Below are 21,528 nucleotides of genomic sequence, written 5' to 3'. Positions count from 1 at the left end.
CAAGAAAGGAAGCAAAATGTAGATGCTTCAGAGCAAAGGTATGAATAAAATCTTCTGCCTATAGAAACTGGGAGATGCAAAACCACAGTCCCAGCTAGCAACCACAGCTAATATGTATTAAGGGAGAGAAGTTCTTAGCATGCATGGGAACAGAAGATGTCATGGGACATCTGATTTATGGTGGAAACCTCAACTTTTGGCCACACTCTGAGGTCAGGTTTTTGAGTAAACCTGCATTGCTGAGTCAGGCCAGTGGGTCCTTGAATTTTCTGCTCTGAACATAATGTAACATCATTCCCCTCCAGCCTCAGGTTCAGGTACTTGGTGGGTTCTACTTGTGGCTGTGTATTTTCATGGGGAGTGTGTAAGCTTAGTGCCTGTGCCCAGGTGCTTTAGCTCTTCTCCATTTCAGGGGATAATGTGGTAAAGATTCCCACCACCTCTGTGGGGTGAGATCCTGGGCTGGCTCAGCTTTGATGCCAGACCCACGCTGGCACCTCGGGGGACCTGCTCTGTGCCCTGGGGGTCCTGTAGCCCCTGAAACCCTGTCCCCTTGCCCTGGGGGTCCTGTAGCCCCTGCAGCTCTGTCCCCTTGCCCTGGGGGTCCTGTAGCCCCTGCAGCCCTGTCCCCTTGCCCTGGGGGTCCTGTAGCCCCTGCAGCCCTGTCCCCCTGTTCTGCAGCCCTGTCCTTGCCCGGCCAGTGAGCACGCAGCCTCCCCTCCCTGCGGCAGCCCCCTCCCCTCCTGGTGGGGTGCCCGGGGTGCCCCCCTGCCCGCCGGCAGCGCTGATCCTGCCCCTCGGAGGCTGGATCTCTGCTCATTAGCTGCTGTTTGCTGAAACCGGATACCTGGGGCACCCCCGCCAGCCCGGAGTCCCCGGGCTGCAGCTATTTAAAAGGACAAGGGCAGCCTTAGAACTTCCACCTCTTTCACATCCATGTCCCTCCCAGCACCCGCTCCCCACCGCTCTTCTCTCCTGGATCCCTGCAGCATCCATGACCCACGAGTGGAGCGACTGTCCGAGGGGGACGTGCCCGCGCCAGCCTCGGGGAAGGATTATCTGCTGAATTTGGGGGGACCCCAGAGAGCCCCGGCTGGCTCCGGGCCCCTCAGCCTGGTCGCTTCTCCCGGGCTCCCGGCGCAGGAGACACCTTGAAGGGGAAGGAGGGAGGAAGGGGCTTTGGTGTTTGTTTGGGTTTGGGGTTTTTTTCCCCCTTCTTTTTTCCTCCTTTTTTTATTTTTTATTTTTTATTATTATTAACTTTTAAGAAGCAGCAATTGCTGTGAGCTGCTGGGATCAATGCATGCCCACGGCCATGGGGAGATGCTGCACAGCCTCTCGCCTCGCTGCAGAGTAAGTGCCCAAGGCAGAGGTGCCGAGATGGGAGGGAGCAGGGCAGGGGCAGCCGGGGGTGCAGGGAGGAGGTGGGACTGCTCGGATCGTTCCTCCCTCACCTGCCTGAGGGCATCCCATGGAGCTGAGGGGCTTGCCGCGTCCTGCTGAGGACAATAGGGACCTGCTAAGCGCCCTGAGGGTGCACGGTTGGCTGGGTGGGACTTTGGAAGAGGAGGAGAAACAGGGATGAAGGTTTTATCCGCACGTGGAAGTCCCTTCTCCCGGCAGAGCCGGCCAAGCGTGCTTGGGATCCGGCTTGTTCTGATGGACCTCGCGTAGGAAAACTGATTCCCCTCTCCCTGCCCTCCGGGCTGCAGATTCCATCCCTCGCTGATGGGAGCAGAGGGGCTCTGGAGATGCCCTGGGGAAGCAGAGCAGGGCGAGGAGGGGAACAGGGGCATAAGGGGCTTTTCTCCTCCAAGGCTGAGCCCCATCCATAGGCTCCCAGCTGCCCCACCAAGCGCTGATCCCAAGGGAAAAGCCATGCCAGGTACTTTATAAGGTGGGTCGAGGCCAGTTTGGGGCTCATGGCCCTGGACAGGTGAGTACAAGGGGCTGCAATTTCCATCAGCAGCCTCCCCAAAGAAGAGCCTGTGCTTCTGTCCCTAGAGCCTGACAGGGTCTTCGATTCTTTCCCCACAGCTCTGCTGGCCAAGAGTTTTTCTATTTTTTTTTAAAATTATTTATTTATTTTGTAATATTTCTCGTAAATGCTTCGCTATTACAGAGGAGGGCAGCAGAGAGAGGCAGTAAGGACATCCTTAAATAATTTTCATTTCTCCAAATCTGCCTTTTCCTCTTCTCTCTAAGTCCAGAGGAGAGATCCTTGGGGGGTGGGAGGCACATCTGCACTGCAAATAAAAATAATAATTACAACCACCAACCAACCAACAACAAAAGTAACAGCTAAGAAAAAAACACTTGAAATCAAGGACTTTGGGAATCAGAGATCACAGAAATTGCACTATTTATAAGGAGAGGGGAAAAAAAGAGAGGCAAGAAATTCAGCGACCATGGGCCAGCCTGGCTTCCTAGCGTGTACTTTGTGTTCTCTCTCCTTTTTCCCAAGGTAATTGCAGTCTGCCGAGAGGGAGTTAAATGGGATTAAAAGATCTGTGTAAGCAAAAGGACCCAGAAGAGAAGGAGGAAGGAGTGAGCCGTCCGGGCCAGGGGTGTCTGTGACACAGCTGAGCCCCTTAGCGAGGCAGAGAGCCGAGCTGCTGGGAAGGATGTACCCACAAACCGGCCTGTCCCCCGATTTCTGATGGATTGCCGCAAAAATTGCCCGAAAGAGACAATGCACTAAACGTGATGGAGCCGGAATCAGAGCCGGTCTCCAGACTCAGAGCTACAGCGGCAGGCAGGGGGTGAGTACAAACTCCGCTTCTCCCGGCGCTGGGGAGCGGCAGCCCGGGCGGGCTGGGGGTGCCGGGGAGCCGCGGGACCGCGGGATCTGGGAACGGGGTGGGGGAAGACATTCCTCTGCCAGGGGATGATGTGAAAACTCCCGGTCTGGAGAGGAGAATGGGCTGGGAGCGGGGAGGCCACGCTGCGGAGCGGGAGAGGGGGGAACGCGGCTGGGGTGTGCGGGAAGGGGTGAGAGCGGGGGATCGGCCCCGGGACGGCCAGGAGGAGCTCCCCCCGCAGCCCCCCGATTCCCAAGCACCGGGAAAAGGGGCTCGCAGCCCCGGGAGCTGCTCCGGGAGGTGGGCGCCGGTGTAGCCCCCGGGCAGATGCAGGAACGGGCGATCCGCTGCCCCTCGCTCCCCTTACCCTGCCCGGGCACGGGGGGATCTGTGCCCCTCCTGGGAGCTGCTCCTCGCCCTGCCCCTCGGGGACACGGCTACCTGGGTCTGGCCGCAGTGCCGGGAGAGCCCGGAGGGCTGAGGCACGGCGGAGGTGCGCGGTGGCAGCTCTTCATGTGCTCGGCACACACAAAACGCTGCTTCCTATCCATCCGTGTGTGTGTGAAAAAATCCCGGCACACACCCCGCCCGTCCCCTTTCTCCCACAGCTGGGACCAGCTTTTACTATTTTCATTGTTAAATGCGCCGTTGTTGTTGTTGTTATTATTTTCCCGGGCACCCGCAAAGGGTTAATCCCGCTGGCTGCGTTGTCGGATGTACTGATGATTTACCGACACTCCCTTGGAAAGGCTGGGATTCTTCTGCCTGGCAGTTTGAAAAAGTTGTGTACAGGATCCCTCTGCTCGGCTGGGCTGGGAGATGGGGGAAAGAGGGGGACCGGGGCGAGGGGATTTGGGGGCAGCCCCCCTCCACCCCGGGGTCATCGTGCTCCCGCCCCTTTCCTGGAGCCGGATGAATGTGCAGCTCCCTTTGGAGGCTCAGTGTGTGTGTGGAGTTACACGCACAGCCCAGACCCCTTCCCAGGGGCTGCGGCTGCTCTCCTTGGCAAGTTTTCTGTGTATTTATATGCTCACAAGGACTGAATTTCAGCGCTTTAGGGTTGTTGTGATGCGGGGGATTTTTTTGTTTGGGTTTTTTTGTGTAGACGTGGCTGTGGCGTGTCTGGAGATGCTGGTAAGTGCAGCATCTCCCAGTTACACCTTTTTAGCGCTGGGCAGGGTCTGGGAGAACCGCCTGGGACCGTGCAAGGGTGCCTGGCGTCAGAAGGGGAGAAATCCAGAGGAGAACAGCCAGATAAAGGTTCCTTTGAAAGAGCACGAGCAGCGTGTCACAGCGAGGGGACGGGCCCCGGTGCTGGGGACACACTTGGCACAGGGCACAGCCGCTGACAGAGCACCAGCTGCTCAGCCTGGCAGGGGAACTGACCCTGATCACGCTATAGACGAGGACAGGGAGATCCTGCTCGGCTCCCAGATCCTGCTCGAGGACAAACCGGACCCTCCCAGGACAGGTTTAGGAAGGAGCACCCGGGAAACGGCAGCGTGGCTTCCTGCCTGCCGGCGGTCTGTGCCAGGTTCTGTGTCACCGTGTCCCCAGGCCACCACAGCACGGGAGCAGAGCCTGGCAGTGCCGTGGGAAACCTGGCTCTGCTGTGTCCTGGTGCCTCGGAATGAGCGCCTTTTGTTCCAGGGTGTCCCCCGGCCTGTCCCCGCCGTGTGCTGCTCCGGTCCCTCCTCGGCAGAGGTCGCCTGCCGCCCTTCGCATCATTCCCGAAGGGATTTTGGTGCTGGGCTTGGATTTGCTTGGCTGAGCGCTGTGCATCCCATCCTCCCCAGGCTCCATGGTCACATTGAGGCCACCGGTCCTGGAGAGGATGCTCCCAGCCCAGAGCTGGCATGTCCCTGGGCTCACAGGGCCACCCTTGTGCTGGGCGAGGGCTGTGCTGCCTGAAGCAGCTTGTGATGGGAATGATCTGGTGCATTCCTGTGTGGCACTGGGGTCCCTCTTGTAGCAGTGCTCCTGCAGCATCCTCTGGAGCAGAGCTGGTGGTTGGGGAGCTGCTGGAGACCTGCAGGTGGGAGTGGGAGGGCTGCCTCACCAGGGAAGGAGCAGCAGTTGCACAGTGTGCTTGAAGACTTGAGCTGCCAAAGCTTGTAAAACCAGACGAACACAAAGTTTTACAGGCTCTTCAAGCTTAATGTGCTCCTCTTGGTCATTTCTGCTGATGTGCTCACCAAACCACAGGGGAGGATTTGTGTTGAGCAACACACTGAGCACTGGTGCTGCTCCTCTGTGGTTGTGCCACCTTGGCCCATTCCAGCCCCAGTGCCACTGCTGGCCATGGAGGTGGCTTGATGCTCCTGATGGCTTCTGGTGGGTGACAGGCTGCTGTCACAGCAATGCTGCTCTGGGTCTGCCTGGCTCATCTGTGTGCTGGATGAGAGCTTCACACATGGTACCACAGCACCATTGAGGTGTGGGTCAGCCCCTGGGATGGCCCAAAAGGGCTGGAGGGAGGCATGGATCCTGTTTTAAGAAGAAAAGGGGATTGTTTGTGAGCTGGGCAAGTGGTTTGGGGACAAATTATGGCACTGCTGGACAAATTCAGCAGTAGACTGGCAAATGATGTGTGTGTGCCTGGGGGTAGAGAGGAGGCAATTGCATCTGGAGATGTGTCCCAGGAGGGATAGACAGTGTCACAGCCCAGCTCCACCTTCTCCTGCTGCTTCCATGTGTCTCTCTGAGCATGTCCTTTATTAAAATAAAGCTTCAGCTTCATCCCCTTTCTTCAATGGGTTGAAGGGTTAAAATCTGCCCTGCTTGATGTCTCTGTTCATGGGGGTTCTTGTTACTGACTGAGGATTGCCCAGGTTTGTGGTGAGAGGGAAATCTCTGCCCAGGGACAGACACAGAGTTTGTGGGTTTTTTTCCCCTTCCCTTTCTTTGCCAATTTGTTGGGGGCACAAGTAGAAATGATGGACGCCTACTGAAGTGCAAATGGAAACAATGGGGAATTCTATAGGGCTCTGCCAAACCCCATTCACAAAATGAAGGAATGCAAAGGCGTTTGTTGGAAGGACAAAAAAGGAGTGAGATGACAGATCACGCTTAGCACTTCTGTTTGTCGAGGGCTCCAGTTTCTGGAGAACACAAAGGCCAGGGCCAGCACTGAGTGTTGTCACTTCACACAGCAGCAAAGTCAATATCCCAGACAGGGCTGGGGAGTGAAGGGGAGGCAGAGGGATGAGCTGCCAGGAAAGATCTCCTGCTGTGGAGAGCTGCTGGGAGCTGTCTGGGAGGGTGTTGGAGCTGTGTCAGTCTGGCATCTCTCAGGTGAGGAAGCAGATTGTCACCAGCAGGAGCTCAGCTCTGGGATGGCTTTGTGCAGGGAATGCACAGGCTCTGGTTCTGATCAGGAGGGCAAGGAGCAGTGGTTTGGAGCCTTTCAGCCTTCTGTCTGCAGGGATCAGCCTAAACCCTGAGAGGACAGGGTGGGAGGTGTCTGCAGGAGGTCACTCTGCTCCTGCTGGTGCTTCATCCCCACCTTCTGTGCACTGCAGGTCTGTATGGCTCTGCTGCAGTCCTCAGAGGAGCTGTAGGTGCCAGATGAGCAAACATCAGACCTTGATGGATCCAATTCTCCTGCAGGGACACCTTCCACTAGCCCAGGCTGATCCAAGCCCCGTCCAACCTGGCCTTGAGCACCTCCAGGGATGGAGATTTCATTCTCCCTTACTTAATATTGACATTTTGTAGAGCACTCTGCTTTCTCAGTATTTTTAAATGACCTTAGGAATGGATTTATATGGGCCATATCTGTTTGTCTGCTCAATCCCTTTCCTTCAAAATGTAGATTCTGAATGGGCATTGAAAACTAATAGTATTTCAGTTGTTTCAGAAACTCTGCCCTTACTGTGCTGGAGTTTGCAGCAGTGCCTGTGTACCAAATCTTTGCCTGGAGGTGTAAGTCAATACCTCATTTATACTGCAGGAAAGGTCTAGCTAAGAACTAAGCAGGGTCAATACAGGGACATCTACATAGTTGTGTGTTTCCATTGCTCTTGCCAGAAATTGAGGGGGAGTGGAGAAATACCATCATTTCCAGAAGCCCCAAAAAGAGAGCAGAAGTCTGCTCCACAGAGGAGGTAACTGGTACAAAATTAGGTTTCTACCCCAAAAAGCTGGGATGGAAGCAATGCTCAGTACAATTTAAAGCCTCAGTTTTATAGGTTGTGATTTGCTTCCTGTTGTCTGTCAAAATTGCTTGGGAGCCTTATAAAATATCACCTCCAGTCATGTGCAAAGGATCTTAACCCACACATATATTTTTCTCTTTTTTAAGATATACTGTCTGATCTACAGCTAGAAATGCAGATTTGCTTTTCTTGAAAAGCAATTTTCAGCCTCCAGCTGGCTTTGTGGTCTTTAAACAGGAAAAAAATACACCTGAATGGAGAAAAGTGGTAGGGAATTGTTTTTCCACCTTGCAGTAATGTTTGCAATTTCAAAGCCATTTCCCCACTGTAAATGAGGGAGAAAACAAAATAAAAAATTAAATGCTGCTGTGAGCCCTTGAAACATTTCCTTCTGCTTCAACCCATCATCTAAGCAAACAAGATGTCAAAACCATTTGGACTTCTTCTGAGGCAGGGCAAACCTTTTAATTTATAAAAGCTGAAATTGTTTCAAACCAATTCCAGAAATAGTGGAGAATTAGCTGATCACAATTATTTTATAGGTTGCCTCAGCTATGTCAAATTGGCACTTGCTTGAGGATAATTTGTGACCACATCTAGCCTGAAGGCTGCTGTGTTGCTGTTGTCCTTAGCTCAGTGTAGGGCTTTATTCCAGCACTTGTCTGGTTAGAAGGGAATCAGGGGAATAAAGGTCTTTGTGCTTCTCTGTCCCTCTCAGTTGTATTTTGCCTTGGACTTTTGGCACTGGTCAGCTCCCATGGACTGATCCACAGGAGTTTGCCAAAAATAGGGGAGTAAAATCGAGCTGCAGTCAGTCACTTCAGTTTGCTAGAAAGGGAGTTTGTTTCTGCACTGGAAAACTTCTGGAGTTCATGAGAACTTACATCAAGTGTGCTGTGGGGCACTTCTTCAGCCAGGCACTGCAGCAGTGGTTTGGGGTAGAAAGACCTTAAAGTTCATCTCAATCCACCCCTGCCATGGACAGCTTCCACTATCCCAGGCTGCTCCAAGCCCTATCCAGCCTGGCTTTGGGCAATTCCAGGGATGCAGGGACAGCCAGAGCTTCTCTGGGCAACCTGTGCCAGGGCTTTCCCACCCTCATAAGGAAGGATTTCTTCCTAATATCCAATCTAGATCAGTCATCCTTCAGTTTACAGCCATCCCTCTTTGTCCTGTCCCTCCATTCCCTTCTCCCAAGTCACTCTCCATCTCTCCTGGAGCCCCTCTAGGCTCTGGAAGGTGCTCTAAGTTCTCTCTGGAGCCTTCTCCAGGCTGAAAAGCCCCAGGAACCTCATTGTGACATTCACAGACCCTGTGAATAAAAGAAACAAACACCTTTAGTGGTACCTCTGGATAGAATCTCAGTGGAAATCACTGCTCGTGGGAAGAAGCTGAGATAAAGGCAAGGTGGGTTTGATAGCTCTATATAAGGAGAAAAATCTTCTTTACTCTTGCTACTCAAGCTGCTTATGCAGCCCTGTCACTGCTGAGCTGTAACGGAAAAAGAGCCTGCATTAAAAATCTTGGGATAATTAACAGCCCCATCACTCACACGGCTGCCATTTGGAAGCTGCTTTTGCTTTTTCCATTAAGTTGGTAAATTTTGCCAAAGTGTTTTTCTTCAGTGTTTTGGCACCCAGCCCCGCTCTCAACTCGTACGGTGTTGGCTGGGTGAGGGGTCCAAGAGCAGGGCTGGGGCCAGCTGGATCCCACACTGCATTCATCTCCTTTACAGCCCGTCAGTGTCACTGGAATGAAATTACGTGCTGGATTTTCCCCCAAGACTTGTTCTCCTCATTGCATCAATCAACAGGGAGCTTGGTTGGGGGAAGGTGCACCTCAAAAAAAATACAGAAGTGGGTGTCAGTTCGGTGTGGTTGGACAAATCTGATCCTCAGCAGAGCACAGGTTCTTAACGCCTGGGAATGCTGCTGGTGACCTCTTCCCTGTCTTCTCCTGCTCTCAGCAGGCAGTCCGGTGGATGATTCCCAGTCAGGTCTTTGCTCCATGCACACATCTTAAACCTCTGTTGGGGATGAGGGCAGAAATTAAGGTTGTCTTGTGAAGTGTGATTTCAGCCTCTCTCAGGCTAAAAATAATACTGCCAAAGGTGGCTGTGAAGAATCATCCTATTCTGCTTCCCTTCTTCCATCCCTGAAGGAACTGGGCCAGCAGCTCTCCTTGCCCTTGGCAGTGTCAGCAGCCCAACAGTTGTGTCCCAAGGGTTGAAGTGGTCAGAAAACAACCAAGTGTCCCCAGCTGGAGACCTCTGGGGCCTGGTGAGAGTTTCCTGGTTAGAATGTGGCTGGCTGTAGGACATGGCAGAAGAACACTGGGATTGGGCTATTCCAAGCTGTTCATTTATAAACTAAAGCGGTCCCAGAGCTCTTGAAATGTGCAGTCCAGTGTGTCAGGGTGATGGAAACAGCAAAGGAGGACATGGATTGCTTCAGTTCATTTGTTTCCCAGTATTTTATCCTTTCAAACCTTAAAATATCAGTTAGTGGCTGGATTCCTGGATGGAGTTTTGCACTCAAAGCCAGGTTTCCCCACTGATGTAAATCACTGTGGCTTCCTTTTAGCTGTGGGAAAAGGTCTCTTGCACCAGGTGAGGATTGGCCCAGGGTAATACATTGTCTCAGAGGATGCTTTCTTGGGCTAAAGCTGAGGCTTTATGGCAGGAGAAGAGTGGCCTCTAATCCTGTTTGATATATGATTTGTGTGTCAGATGTGGAGAGAGCAGCAAGCTGCACTTTGGCATGGCTTTGCAAGCCCTGGCTGTGCTGAAGTGACAAACAACCTGTGCATGTCCCACACTGCTGTCTCCTGGCTGAGGACTTTCTGTAGTTTACATTTCTGTCTGTTCCTCCAGCAGCCTGTGCTGATGAAGCTGTTAAAAATCCCCTCTAGAAGATGAGGGAATTCAATCTTCAAACTTTCCACTGACAGCTTTAAGTGAGCCTAACCAAGGAGTTTCCTATGTTCATTAGCTGGCTACAAATCAAGGAAGCTGATGGGGGAAAGGGGGAGCTTTAGCTACCTTTCTGGTAAAAGTCTTTTTCCCTGAGCTGCTGTTTTCAATGGCACTTGAAGGCTTAAAGCTGAGCTAACAGAGGTTTGTCCAATTCCCTCTCAGGCATGACAGGGTCTGTGAGAGCACAGGGTTGGAAGTCTGGGGGTCTCTCAGTTTCTAAATTTTCCTGCCATCCCAGGCTCATGAGAAGGTCCTCAGTGGTGCTGAGTGGTTAGAAACTGCCCCCTTCTTTGCATCTGGGTGTAAAATGAGGAATAGATCCATGCAGGATTTTGCACGTTTGGGATATTGTTAAGCACACAGAGTAAAGCATTAGGACTCGAGGTTTGTTTGCTGAGGTGACAGGGCACTGTGTGACAGCCCATTTCCTGCCCATGTCCCCACAGCCCTGCACCTGCTCTCCTGGCAGGGCTTTATGCCTCCCAGCTTTGAATGATTTCTCCATCCTCCTGCATTTCTGGTGGTCTCTTCTAGGTGGGGTGAGTGCCAAGGAGCAGCAGCAGTGATGACCCTGACTCTCAAAACACTGGGCTGGCCCTTGTTTAAGGCTCCTAATACCATTGGGAAACCTTTCCACTGAGTTCAGTGGGTTTAGATGGCAGAAAAATAAGGTCTCAGTCTGAATCTACTTCCTGGAGTCGTGCTGATGCTGTCACTGCCTTTGCTAGACCTCAGGATCAAGGAGAAGACCTTTAACAAGGGGAATTGGTTTTGTTACTAATGTTGTAGAAATTCATTATTCTTTTCTTTTCTTTCAATTTTAGGGGATTCTGCTTTCTCTGGACTATATTGTGTTTTACCTGGTTCCTGGGATTCACACAGGGAAATTCTGAAGGTAAATTACACCTTTTTTTTTTTTTTCCTCTCCTCTGTCAACAGAAGTAAAAGCTTCGGTACCAGTGTAGGATTATAACTTAAAAATCAATGTCTGAGCCTGGTGCACAGTTAGATGCATTTATGGTTGCAATATTGATGATGTAGATGATGCAGTTAACAGCTGGCAAAAGAACCAGGTTTTGTACAGGTGATTACGTGCCCCACAGGATTTTCAGAGTCCGTCTGTCTGGTGGAACTGGTGGGAATGAAGCACTTTGTGTCTAAAATGTCACTGGCATCTACCTGCACTTGTCAGGGCTTAGCTGCTTTTAGAAAGTGCCCCTTGGGATGGGGGCTTTATGGAATTAAATGTCTCTGGCAGACAGATTTTTCCTTGACTTTGGTGTGCTTCAGGCATGGCCCTGCCAGCACAGGGAATGTTATGCATAGAGAAATTATGTGAGTTCTAAAAGTAAAAGCAAATTTAAGGGAGGAAAATCTCACAGGGTTCATTGGCAATAGAATGGCTACATCTGGTTCAATTGCTGTGCTGTAAGGGAATATTCTATAGAGGAGTGACACCTTCTCCCTGTCCTTACACCCCTTCTGCAAGCATCACCTCCCTGGTGCTGCTGGGGACAGGACTAGGCTGGGGTACAATAATCAGTGACCCCACAAGAGGAGATTAAAAGCTTCAAAGTCAACGAAAACAAACAAAAAAAAATCATCTTTTGCAGTTGATAGCAGGTGACAAGCATCCTGTAATATGTGTTTGTAAAGGAGCTTTCTCCTCTTTAAATAGCAACACCTCTCCCAGATGGATGCTTTACATGGGTATTTGCTGGAACTGAACAGCTTCCCCTGCCTTCAGCAGTGAACACTAAGTGGACTAGCAGGCTCCAGGGCTCTCCTCTCAGTCTCCAAAACATGAAGGAAAAATAGAAATTTGGTCAGTGCTCAGCTGTCAGCCAGCCCATGGAGCACTTTTTACAGGGGGGGAATAGATCCCTGCCATCAGCAATTTTGAAAAATGTAATATTTTCCAAATTCTGCCTCAATGCAAAGGAGGTGAACATCTGGCTGAATTACTTAGTCAAGCAGTTTTCAGAGCAAGTTTTATGTCAGCTCGTAAAGAGGCAGAACAAATACTGTGTCTTGGCATCTCTCTATTCAAGTAGATTATAATGTGCTGTTTAGATTCACCTCTATTCATCATTTTACTCCTATGATAATAATGGGATGGTGCCATGTCTTTTGTTACCATCAGTCTAAAGCAAACTCTTTAATTTCACTCTCATTGTGTTTACCTTGGTGTAGTCAATAACTCCTCTCTGAGATACTTTCTCTGTGATAAAAGAATTTTTTTAAACTTCGCTGGTTTCTACACAATGAGAGAGAGAGGATTCCCTTCTGGGTACCAGAAAATAAAAACTTCCAAGGAAGTAAAGGCTGTAGGGAAACTTTGGTGACTTGAGGCTGTGTTATCACCCAATTTGATGTATTTTCAAACATCAAATATAGAAGTAGTAAGAGCTTGTTCATAGGTCAGTGTGAGGGTGAAATTAAGCCAATGCTGGGGGCTTTTGAAAATACTGTAGCTGTTACTCTAAGGCTTAGGAGTCTTCCTGTACACTGGAAAATCAGGGAACACAGAGGATGATCTTTCCATAAGTATTACAAATCCAAAAAATAGCGAGGTGAGTTCATTTGCTGTGCACTGACTAAGGGTCTGGGCAGTAACTTTTGGAAATGCTGCACTTATTCAACCCAGTTTTAGCTGTGGGCATCACATGTTAGCTGTTGGACTCTGGGAAGCTGCAAGTTATTTCTCCTGCCTTTTGGCTTCTTTTCCTTATACAGCTTTTTGTGTGGGGAATGAAAGAGATGGGAAGGAGAACAATAAAATATTTTATCCCTTCTTTCAGAGATGATCATGTGGTTGTTCAGGAATCTCTGTGCATCAAGTCTGATGAAAGAGGTTCTTCCCAGTTGCTCAAATGCTGCTACAGGAATGTTGTCACTAGCTTTGAGGCACCTGGGACCAGGCAGCTCTTAAGTGAATGTTCTTTTTAAATAATGTGTTTTGATGGAAAAATCCACAGAGGAAAAAATTTGAAGGGGAAAAAATGCTCTGCTATAGTTGGAGCTGCTTCAGGGAGTCAGAATTACCTTGCATTTTACGTTAGTTGATGACATCCCGTATCCCGGGAGATGTGCCCCACCAGCCTGGGATGGTGGGATGGGATGGAGAGGAGATGGGATGGAGAGGGGATGGGCTGGGTGCACAGGAGTCCTGAGCTCTGTGCCTGGACCTGCTGCTGGAAAGTCCACATACGTGTCCTGCATGAGGGCTCTTAAATCGGATTTTGCGTAGGCATGCAGAGCTTGGCTCCACCTTAGCGGTTTTGAGGGAGAGAGGAGTGTTTGGGTTGTGCTTTTTTTCCTTAAGCACTCCTGGATGCAGTTGCTAACGAGGCACTTGGATTGGGATTGCCAACAGCAGCAGCATCCTCTGAGCAGGGAAACATCCTGAGGTCTTTGCAGAGCAGCTACCAAATAAATAACTCCTGGAGTGTGCAGCATCTCTAGCAGAGACAAACCCTGTCTGTCTCTGAGGGAGAACCTAAAAATACACGGAGAAATTGGAAGCTGGAGTCTAGCTCCTCGTTTAAGTGGTAAATTTATTTCCTTAGGGATAAATCCTGATGCCTTTGAAGTCTGTGGCAAGGGTCCCACTTGACTTCACTAAAGCCAGGCTTTGGCCTTTGCTGTTTCACGGGCTCTGGAGATTATCCAGGGTGAAGACACTGCCATGATTCCTCTGTTCAGTGCAGAGAGGGGAAAGCTATGCAGAGAGACAGCCCTGTTGGACAATATGGAATAAAAGCAGTGGGGAATCAAGGATTTTAGAGTATAGGAGAAGTACTGTCATGAACATTATTCAATATTAACATTATTTGCACAGGCTGTGCAGTAAATTACCTCTCTGCACAGAGCAGGAAAATTTCCATCCTTTTCTACATCTGACGCACCTTCTCCAGGGTAGCGTCTGCTAGAAAATGAGTCAAACTGCCTTAAAAAAGGGAGGTGGGAATAAAGCTAAACTCAGACAAAGTAAATATTGATTGACCCGTTCTTACGTACAAAAATGGCCAAGGTTTTTGCCAAAGTCAAGGAACAGAGGTTTTCTCATCATTCTCCTCCCTTCCTGGCCAGCAACATTACAGGTCTCAGACTGCTTTGAGTCTGCAACCCTTCTGGCCAACACCAGGCTCTCTGTGAGTGCCAGTTCTCCAAATATTGTGTTCTGTGCTGAACATTTAATAGTTAAAGGTGAAAGTGGCCAAATACCAAGGCCCCTTTAGAAAAGGAGGTCATTTTCTCTTTGGACAAAACCTTTGATTTGCTTTTCCTTTTAAACTAGGAAAGCTGCAGTCCCATGGTGTTAGCCAGAAATGGCACCACCACATTTCTGAGTGTTAAATTCTTGCTTTGTGGCATCTGCCTCTGGGTTGTACAGCCCAGATTGGCTTTGCTAAAGAGCACTGAATGGCTAGCCAAGGAGGGATGGGGATTGCTTTTGGGCAGGAAGAGGGAAGGAAGTGCAGTTATCCCAGCTCACTGTCAACAGTGACAGTGTCATGGGAATCATGATCACCTTCATTGGATCATTTGATGTGGAAAGCCCTTTACAATCATCAAGCCCAACTGTTAGCCCAGCACTGCCAAGCCCACCCCAAAACATGTCCCCAAGTGCCACATCTAATGTTTTTGGAACACTTCCACTGGTGGTGACTCCACTGCTTCCCTGGGCAGCTTGTTCCAATGCTTTACAAGCCTTTTGGTGAAGAAACCTTTCCTACTCTTCAATCTAACACCACCAGCACAGCTCGATGTCATTTCCTCTCATCCTATTGCTTGTTCCCTGGGAGCAGAACCTGACCCCCACCTGGCTACACCCTCCTGCCAGGGAGTTGCAGAGAGTGAGAAGTTCTCTCCCCTGAGTCTCCTTTTCTCCTCCAGGCTGAGCTCCTTCAGCTGCTCAGCATAGGATCTTTTTCAGGTCTGGGCACATTTACCTTTGCAGCTTTGCTCACGTAGACCTCAGCATCTTCTCCAGCTAAGTGATTCAGCTGAGGCTGCTGCCAGCTGGCCCCAGTTTGTGTTGCTGTTGCCTGCTAATCTGAGCTGTGAGTGACTCCTGATAGACCTCGGGGGCAGAAATCAGGAGATTCTGCTCACCTGACTATTGCAGACTCCTCCGGGAGCTGGTGAAGAAAGGTTCTCTGGACATCAATCCCTCTGCTCCTGTCTTGAGCAAGGTACCTGCTCCTAGGTGATACTGCAGGAGGCAAGCCTTAGTGCTCAGTGGCAGCCATAACCAATTCCTGTGCTCTTCACAAACCAAGCCTGGTTCCAACTTATTAAAATAATTTAATGCTGTAAGATGATCTGCTGGGAAAAAAAAAATACTGCTGTTGAGAACCTTGAGCAGTTCACTGAAATATAGGTGCAGTTTTTTCATGCTGTGAGGCACCCTCACTTCCCTAAACTCTCCGAAGATCAAAAGCTGCTCCTTGCTAACTTGGAGAGAGACAGATACAAGGCTTTGTGTTCCCTTTGGAAGTTCTGTTCCTTGCCCTCTGGGGATATAAAATTTTGCAATCCCAGCTCAATCTGTTGTTCAAATTCCTTTCCAGCTATGTGGTCAGTACTCAGAATTAAATCCCAGGAAGTGGACTAGTGGTGCGCAGTGGGAAATTTCCTTGTAGTGAGGTCAGCTCCCTCCAGAACATCTGAGCTGGTCCCTGGTGGATCAGGAGACCTCACCAGATGCACCATGGAGCTGATGCATTTTGGCAATTGCTGGTAATCACATTGAGCATGCACTTGCTCCTCACACAATGTGCAGAAGAGCTGTGAGTTCTCCGTGCTGGTTATTTGAATATTTTTGTGAGATGGTGGGGTTATGTATGTGAGTTAGGATTTCCTGCATCCTGTTGCCTTCATGCACAGGTTGGTTTGACCCCTCTCCACACCCATCCAGCCCTTGGGTCGCCCAGCCCCTCACACAATCTTTGTCCTTCCCTTTCAGATGTGGATGTTCTTCAAAGACTGGGCCTGTCAGGGAAAAGGCCATCGAGCGGATGGTCCTCCTCACGTGCAGCTCCTCAAGGAGTCATTCCTTTCAAATCAGGGGTCATCTTCACTCAGCGAGCACGCGTGGAAGCGCCGCTCAGCACCCTCCTCCCCGCAGGCTCCAGCTCTGACCTGCTCCTGGTGCTGAGCCTCTGCTCCCACCGCATCAACAACGCTTTCCTCTTCGCCGTCAAGAGCAAAAAGAGAAAACTGCAGCTGGGGGTCCAGTTTGTGCCTGGGAAGATCATCGTGTACGTGGGCCACAAGCGCTCTGTATATTTTGATTACAATGTCCACGATGGCCAGTGGCACAATATGGCCATCAACATTCGTGGCCAGACAGTCACTTTATTTACTTCTTGTGGGAAGCGCAGAGTACATGCGGATTTGCATTTTAAAAAGGACGAGGCGTTGGATCCACATGGGTCTTTCCTCTTTGGGAAGATAAGCCAGCACTCCGTGCAGTTTGAAGGAGCCATCTGCCAGTTTGATATTTATCCTTCCGCCAAGGCAGCTCACCATTACTGTAAATACCTGAAAAAACAGTGCAGGCAAGCAGATACCTACCGGCCAAACCTGCCTCCCCTGCTCCCCCTCCTGCCCAGGGACCCCAGTGCCTCCCCCAGAACCCCACAGCGGATGGAGCCCTCGCTGCAGGGTCTGAAAAACCTGACCACTGCTGCCCCATCCTTGGAGCTCAGCAGGGTCACTCTACCCCTCAGGGTGAGGGGTTCAGGAGCAACAACCCCCACCTTGCTGTCAACCCCACCGTCACCGCCGAGACTGACCACCAAAGCCACCAAGGTCACGGTGGCCCCGCTGGTTCTGTCACATACCGAATCCCAGGTCACCCCCCGGCCACTCCCTCGGGGCACGGGGACAACCCCCCGGGTGTCTCGGCCCACTGCCAGCCCACGCAGAGAGAAAACTCCCCTTCCCACCGCCAGAAGAGCCCTGCCAACGAGCCAGAGCCAGGTCGTGGCCAGCAGGAAGGAGTCCAAGCAAGAGACCAAAAAGAAGATCAACCAAAAACCGAGCATTGAGCCCCCTGAAGCCCCCAGCACTGTAAAGCCCGTGAGGAAGGTGACTGATAACACAACGAGCAACGTCCACCTTGTCACCCTGAAGCAAACCCCACAGAACCCCAGCCGTGGGCTCTCTCCAAAGCATCATGTGCCATCCTCTGCCAGGAGAGTGGATCCCACTGTCATCCCTCTGGTGTACACCAAGCCACTCCTGGGGGCTGCCCGGCCTGGCTTCAGAACCAGGGCACAGCCCTTCAACCTCACCACCCTAGCTGCCACAGGTGGCTATCAAATCTTTGACCCCCTGGGACCCACTGCGTTTCCATTTTTACTGGGATATCCAGGACTGAAAGGAGACAGAGGACCTCAGGTATGTTCAGGCTCTTCATGTTGGTTATTCCCAGTCACAGCTCAGCTCAAGGGCTGGCAGACCACAACCTCCAAGGGTTTCTATGAAGTTTATCCAAGTGTGGCAGCCAAGCACCACTGCATTCCTGATCATCACAGTTTTAGCATAAATCTCAGTGTGAGCCTGAGTGTTCAGTGAGGGTGGATGCCCCTTAAACATTTGTGGTTAAAGTTGCTGCTTAATGTTAGATTTTGAAAAAGAAAGGAAAAAAGAAAAGAGAAATTCCACTTTCTTTTCCTTCAAATTGCTGGTTAAAATTTAAATGGTCAGGCTGGGGCTATCTTCCAGGCCCTTGGTTTATCTCTGATCACTTTCTGTAGAAAACCCAGATGCCTTAAAAACATACCTCAAATTAACTATTTCTTGACTCTGGTTATTAATTTGTTTTGTATCCAATAGTGACAAATCCAAAAAAATACTTTGTTTCAGCAAATGCAGGAACAGAGATGGCTTCAGGATATATTTTTTTAAACAAACTCGCCTTTATTTTTATGGTATAAGTTTTGCTTGGGTGTTTTGTTTTATATTTTTTCTCATAGCCTGCACTTAAAATATACAAAAAGTTTCCTTTATAAATTTAACTACTGCATTCCACATAAAATAACTCCTTTCAGGTTGTATACCTTGGCTATTGTAAAAGCATACACACGTTTTGTAATGCTAAAAGCACTCAGGCCCCACTAATTATCTGCTGGCTGTTCTCTTTTTTTTTCAAATTTGAGAATGCAAACACAATCTTTAAACTGGCCAACTTTTAGGGGGATTTGGTGTTCCAACCCAAACTGTCAATAGGAGAGAGGGGTTGTACATGTAAAAAATAAGTTTCTCCCAGACGGAGCCTTGGTTGCCAAGATCCAGCCTAGAGTGAATTTTTACAGCTGACTTCTTAAAATAGTGAAAGAAGGGTTTACAATGGAAATATTGAGGCTGGTAAGGAACACCATCAGCAGCACTTGTGTCTGCAGAGCTGCTCCTTGGTGCAAGTAACAGCTAAAGTGGAATGGTTGGGTCTCCCCAAATCCTTAATGGGAGTTTAGCAGTTTGTTCTTCCTCCTGTCCCATCTCAAATCTGGGTGGTGATGTCTCTCCTCATACTCTGGGTGTGGAGTAACCCAGGGTGGTGTTTTGTTCCTAGATTGCTGCCCCTGGGAGAGGTAAAGGTGCTGCCTGGGCTGGGGGATGAGCGTGGGCTCCAGGCACCCATCCCTGATGGAGTCCTGGTGCTTGGAGAAGTTTTGCTAAATCCCTGAGTAGACAGAACGAGCTCCAGCAATCTGGTCTTTGGGCAGGCTTCTGTGTTTTGTGGCGAGTCATTTCAGGCCTATTTCCAGGAGGAAAAACTCAGCAGTTGTGAATTTCCCTCCAAACATCACTTAGCTGCAAGAGGTGAATCTGGGTGGCTGCTCCAAGCCCACCAAAATCCTGACCTCTGCCATCTTCTTGCCCTTCAGTTGTCATGAGGGTGACCAAGCTCTAAGCCCCTGCAATGTAAAGAGCTTATTATTGAACTGGAGTGGAAAATCTCTCTCAGGCTTGTGAATCATAGCAAAGAAATGGATTCAGGCTTTGGAGGGCTGAGGGAAGAGATGGCAGGATTTTTCCATCCTGTCTGAGAACAACTGGAGTCTTGAACTGAGAGAAAGGAGGACTTTCTGAGGCTCTGTCTGGCCTTATCCTCTGTGCCTGCTGGAAACAAAATCAGGGCTTGGGGAGGGAAAGGTTATGGCTTGGCCAGAGCTGGCTGCAACACGGTGCTCGATAGCTCTGTGACTCACTCAGACATCTCTGTGCCACACTTCCTTGGACGTCTCTGACGTGGGAAGGGAAAGAGGAGAAAAGACCGGAATGGGGATGACATGTTGAGAAATTACCGCGGCACTTCCGCGGCCAGATGAGCATGTTTGAGAAGGAGTGCTGATAAATGTTCTCTGCTTGAGTAATCACCTGGCGCCGTCCTCACCCTGCCGGGCAGGCGTTCTGATGAGGTCAGTGATATCCCAGCCCGGCGCTTGGCCTGGCCATGGGAATGTCATCCTGTCTGCCATATAGAAGGAAGGATAAGGTGATTAGTTTTCCCAGTTGCTGCCTGATACGAGGTCTCTTCAAGAAGATTGGCATCCTGGGCAGGGAGGTGTGTGGGGGGAAGTGTGTTCTGCCTGCTGAGAGAGGGTTGGAGGCACCTTGGCTGTGATTTCTGGGCAGACTTGTAGCCACAGCGCCCTTCCACCTAGAGAGAAAGGAGCATCCTTCATCCTGATCACCCCAAAATCAGCATGGGAATAGCAGCCATGGTGGGAGGGGAGGCAGTGATGACTCAGGCCCTGTGGTCTCTGCAGTTGTGGCTTTGCGAATTCTAAACTAATCAATAGAATAATCTTAGCTGTGCAGAAAGGCCCAATCCAACAATAGAGGGAGTAATTCAATGGTTGGAGGAGTGTGAGCAAAGGATTGAAAGGATTAATTTGCTTAGGAATAAAATTCAGCACCATCCATGGATTAATCTGTCCTGAAGGACCACCAGGATGCTGTGCAAAAGGAAATGGAGATGCTGCAGCCCACATGCAACTCATGGCAGAGCATTAATGCTTCAGGAATGTTGGGTTTGCTGAGCAGCTAGAGGAGGGGAGGGCAAATATGTTCTTAAAAAAGAAAAACTTCTTGGGAACCATTAATAACCACAAGCATTTGGGATCTCAGCTCTATGGGTTTTTTGGAGGGGGGAAATAACAAAAGGAACACCCAGACATCGTGCGAAGTCAGTAAGGCAGCACTGACTCAGCAGCTGGCAAAGGTCCCTCTGAATCATCCCCACTGCCCAAAGCACCTCTGCCAGCCTCTCTCCAGAGCTCCAGGCCCTGCAGTGTGACCCCAGCACACAGCTGGAAGTCGCCTGGACCCCCCAAAAAAGAAAAACACATCCTGAGTATAGTATTTTGTTGCAAGCCTGTCAAGCCCTTAAACTCCTGTAAGGCTGTGATGTGATGGGTCTTTGAATCCTCCAGTGGATGGGGTGTTGTATGTTTGTTTGGACCAGCAGCAGGTTTGACTGGGAGATTTTGGGGGCTCCTGCAGCCTCCCTCCTGCCCACCAGCACCACCTGCCAGGTAAAGCTGCAGCAAACCCCTTGCCCTGGCGTGGCTGAGCTCTAGCACTGCCCAGCCCCAGTTAGACCTTTCTCCTCCTGCAATCCCATAGCCTTTTGGCCCCTACAAACGAGACTGTATTGACTCCTGACGAGTCTGAGGGTTATTTTTAGAGCAAGAAACTCAGCCTTGATGCTGAATGTGCCGAGGAGAGCAGGCTGAGTTCAGTGAGAGGCTGTGGAAGCACTGAGTAGCATGAGAGGAGCAGGGAGTGTGTTTCAAGGACACCCCAAGTGTCACAGGACAGCATCCTGGCTCCATCCTCGTGCCCAGGAGCCCCAGGGGAGGCAGTGGTGGTGCCTGGCAGGCAGAATCCTCTCCCTCCCTCTCTTCCAGGCACATGTGTTTCCGAGCTCGTCCCCAGTCTAGACTGCTCCAGCTGCCATCCCTCTGCACGAGCAGTTTGTCTTGGAGCACAGCTCCTTCCCTAAAGAGGCAATCCCAGCCAACTCAATCAGTGGGCAGGGAAAAGGGGTGACTGGAAACACCGATAAAATGTATGAAGTGCCTATTTCCAGTCCTTCTCGCACCAGAAAAGGCTATTCAAGCTGCCAGTCCATGATAAATTAAGGAACACACAACGTGTTTGAGTATCTCTTAATGAATGAGTCATATTAATAATAAAAAAAAGGGAGACTGCACGCTTTGTATAATGCATGGGAAAAGTTTTAGCCTTGCTCACACAGTTGGATCAAATTTTTTTGATAATTTAACCGGAAATATCCCTGTAGGGAAATCTTGCAGGCAAATGACCAAGCATCAGAGAGCATAAAATAAAGTTAATTTTGAGAAGAGATAGTTGAAAGTGTGTTCGAGAGAAATGTGCTGCAAAGGATCTAGGATTTTACAAACATATACAAGTATTTTTATAAATCTTTAAAAATAGAAAGTGAGTGGTAGAGTAGGAGATCCCTCTATTTCTTCCCAGCCTTTCAGGCTGCCTTCCAAGGTCTGGGATCGCTCCAGTGTCTGAAGTGCCCCGTGCAGAGACTGTTCCTGAAATG

At 50.1% G+C, this 21,528-nt stretch overlaps 1 protein-coding gene across 3 annotated transcripts in view; it reads left to right on the top strand.

Moving 5' to 3' along the window:
• Positions 1-1,266: 1,266 nt before the first annotated feature.
• The window catches only part of COL27A1 (collagen type XXVII alpha 1 chain), a 139,675-nt gene continuing 119,413 nt past the window's right edge, over positions 1,267-21,528 (top strand). Inside the window, exons 1-4 of one of the 3 annotated variants that reach the window (XM_085077192.1) lie at positions 1,267-1,353; positions 2,465-2,762; positions 10,757-10,827; positions 15,904-17,342. In XM_085077192.1, the coding sequence (XP_084933318.1) occupies positions 2,707-2,762; positions 10,757-10,827; positions 15,904-17,342 (1,566 nt within the window). In that variant the 5' untranslated portion in view covers positions 1,267-1,353; positions 2,465-2,706. Of the gene's footprint in view, positions 1,354-2,215; positions 2,763-10,756; positions 10,828-15,903; positions 17,343-21,528 lie in introns of those variants that run through there. The other 2 variants (XM_085077194.1, XM_085077193.1) reach the window with 2 other exon arrangements.

Source organism: Lichenostomus cassidix, chromosome 17 (genome assembly GCF_008360975.1).
Source record: "Lichenostomus cassidix isolate B80296 chromosome 17, HeHo_3.0, whole genome shotgun sequence".
Lineage (NCBI taxonomy): Eukaryota > Metazoa > Chordata > Aves > Passeriformes > Meliphagidae > Lichenostomus > Lichenostomus cassidix.
The sequence above is the reverse complement of the archived record's forward strand: the minus strand, read 5'-3'. Positions and strand labels throughout refer to the sequence as shown.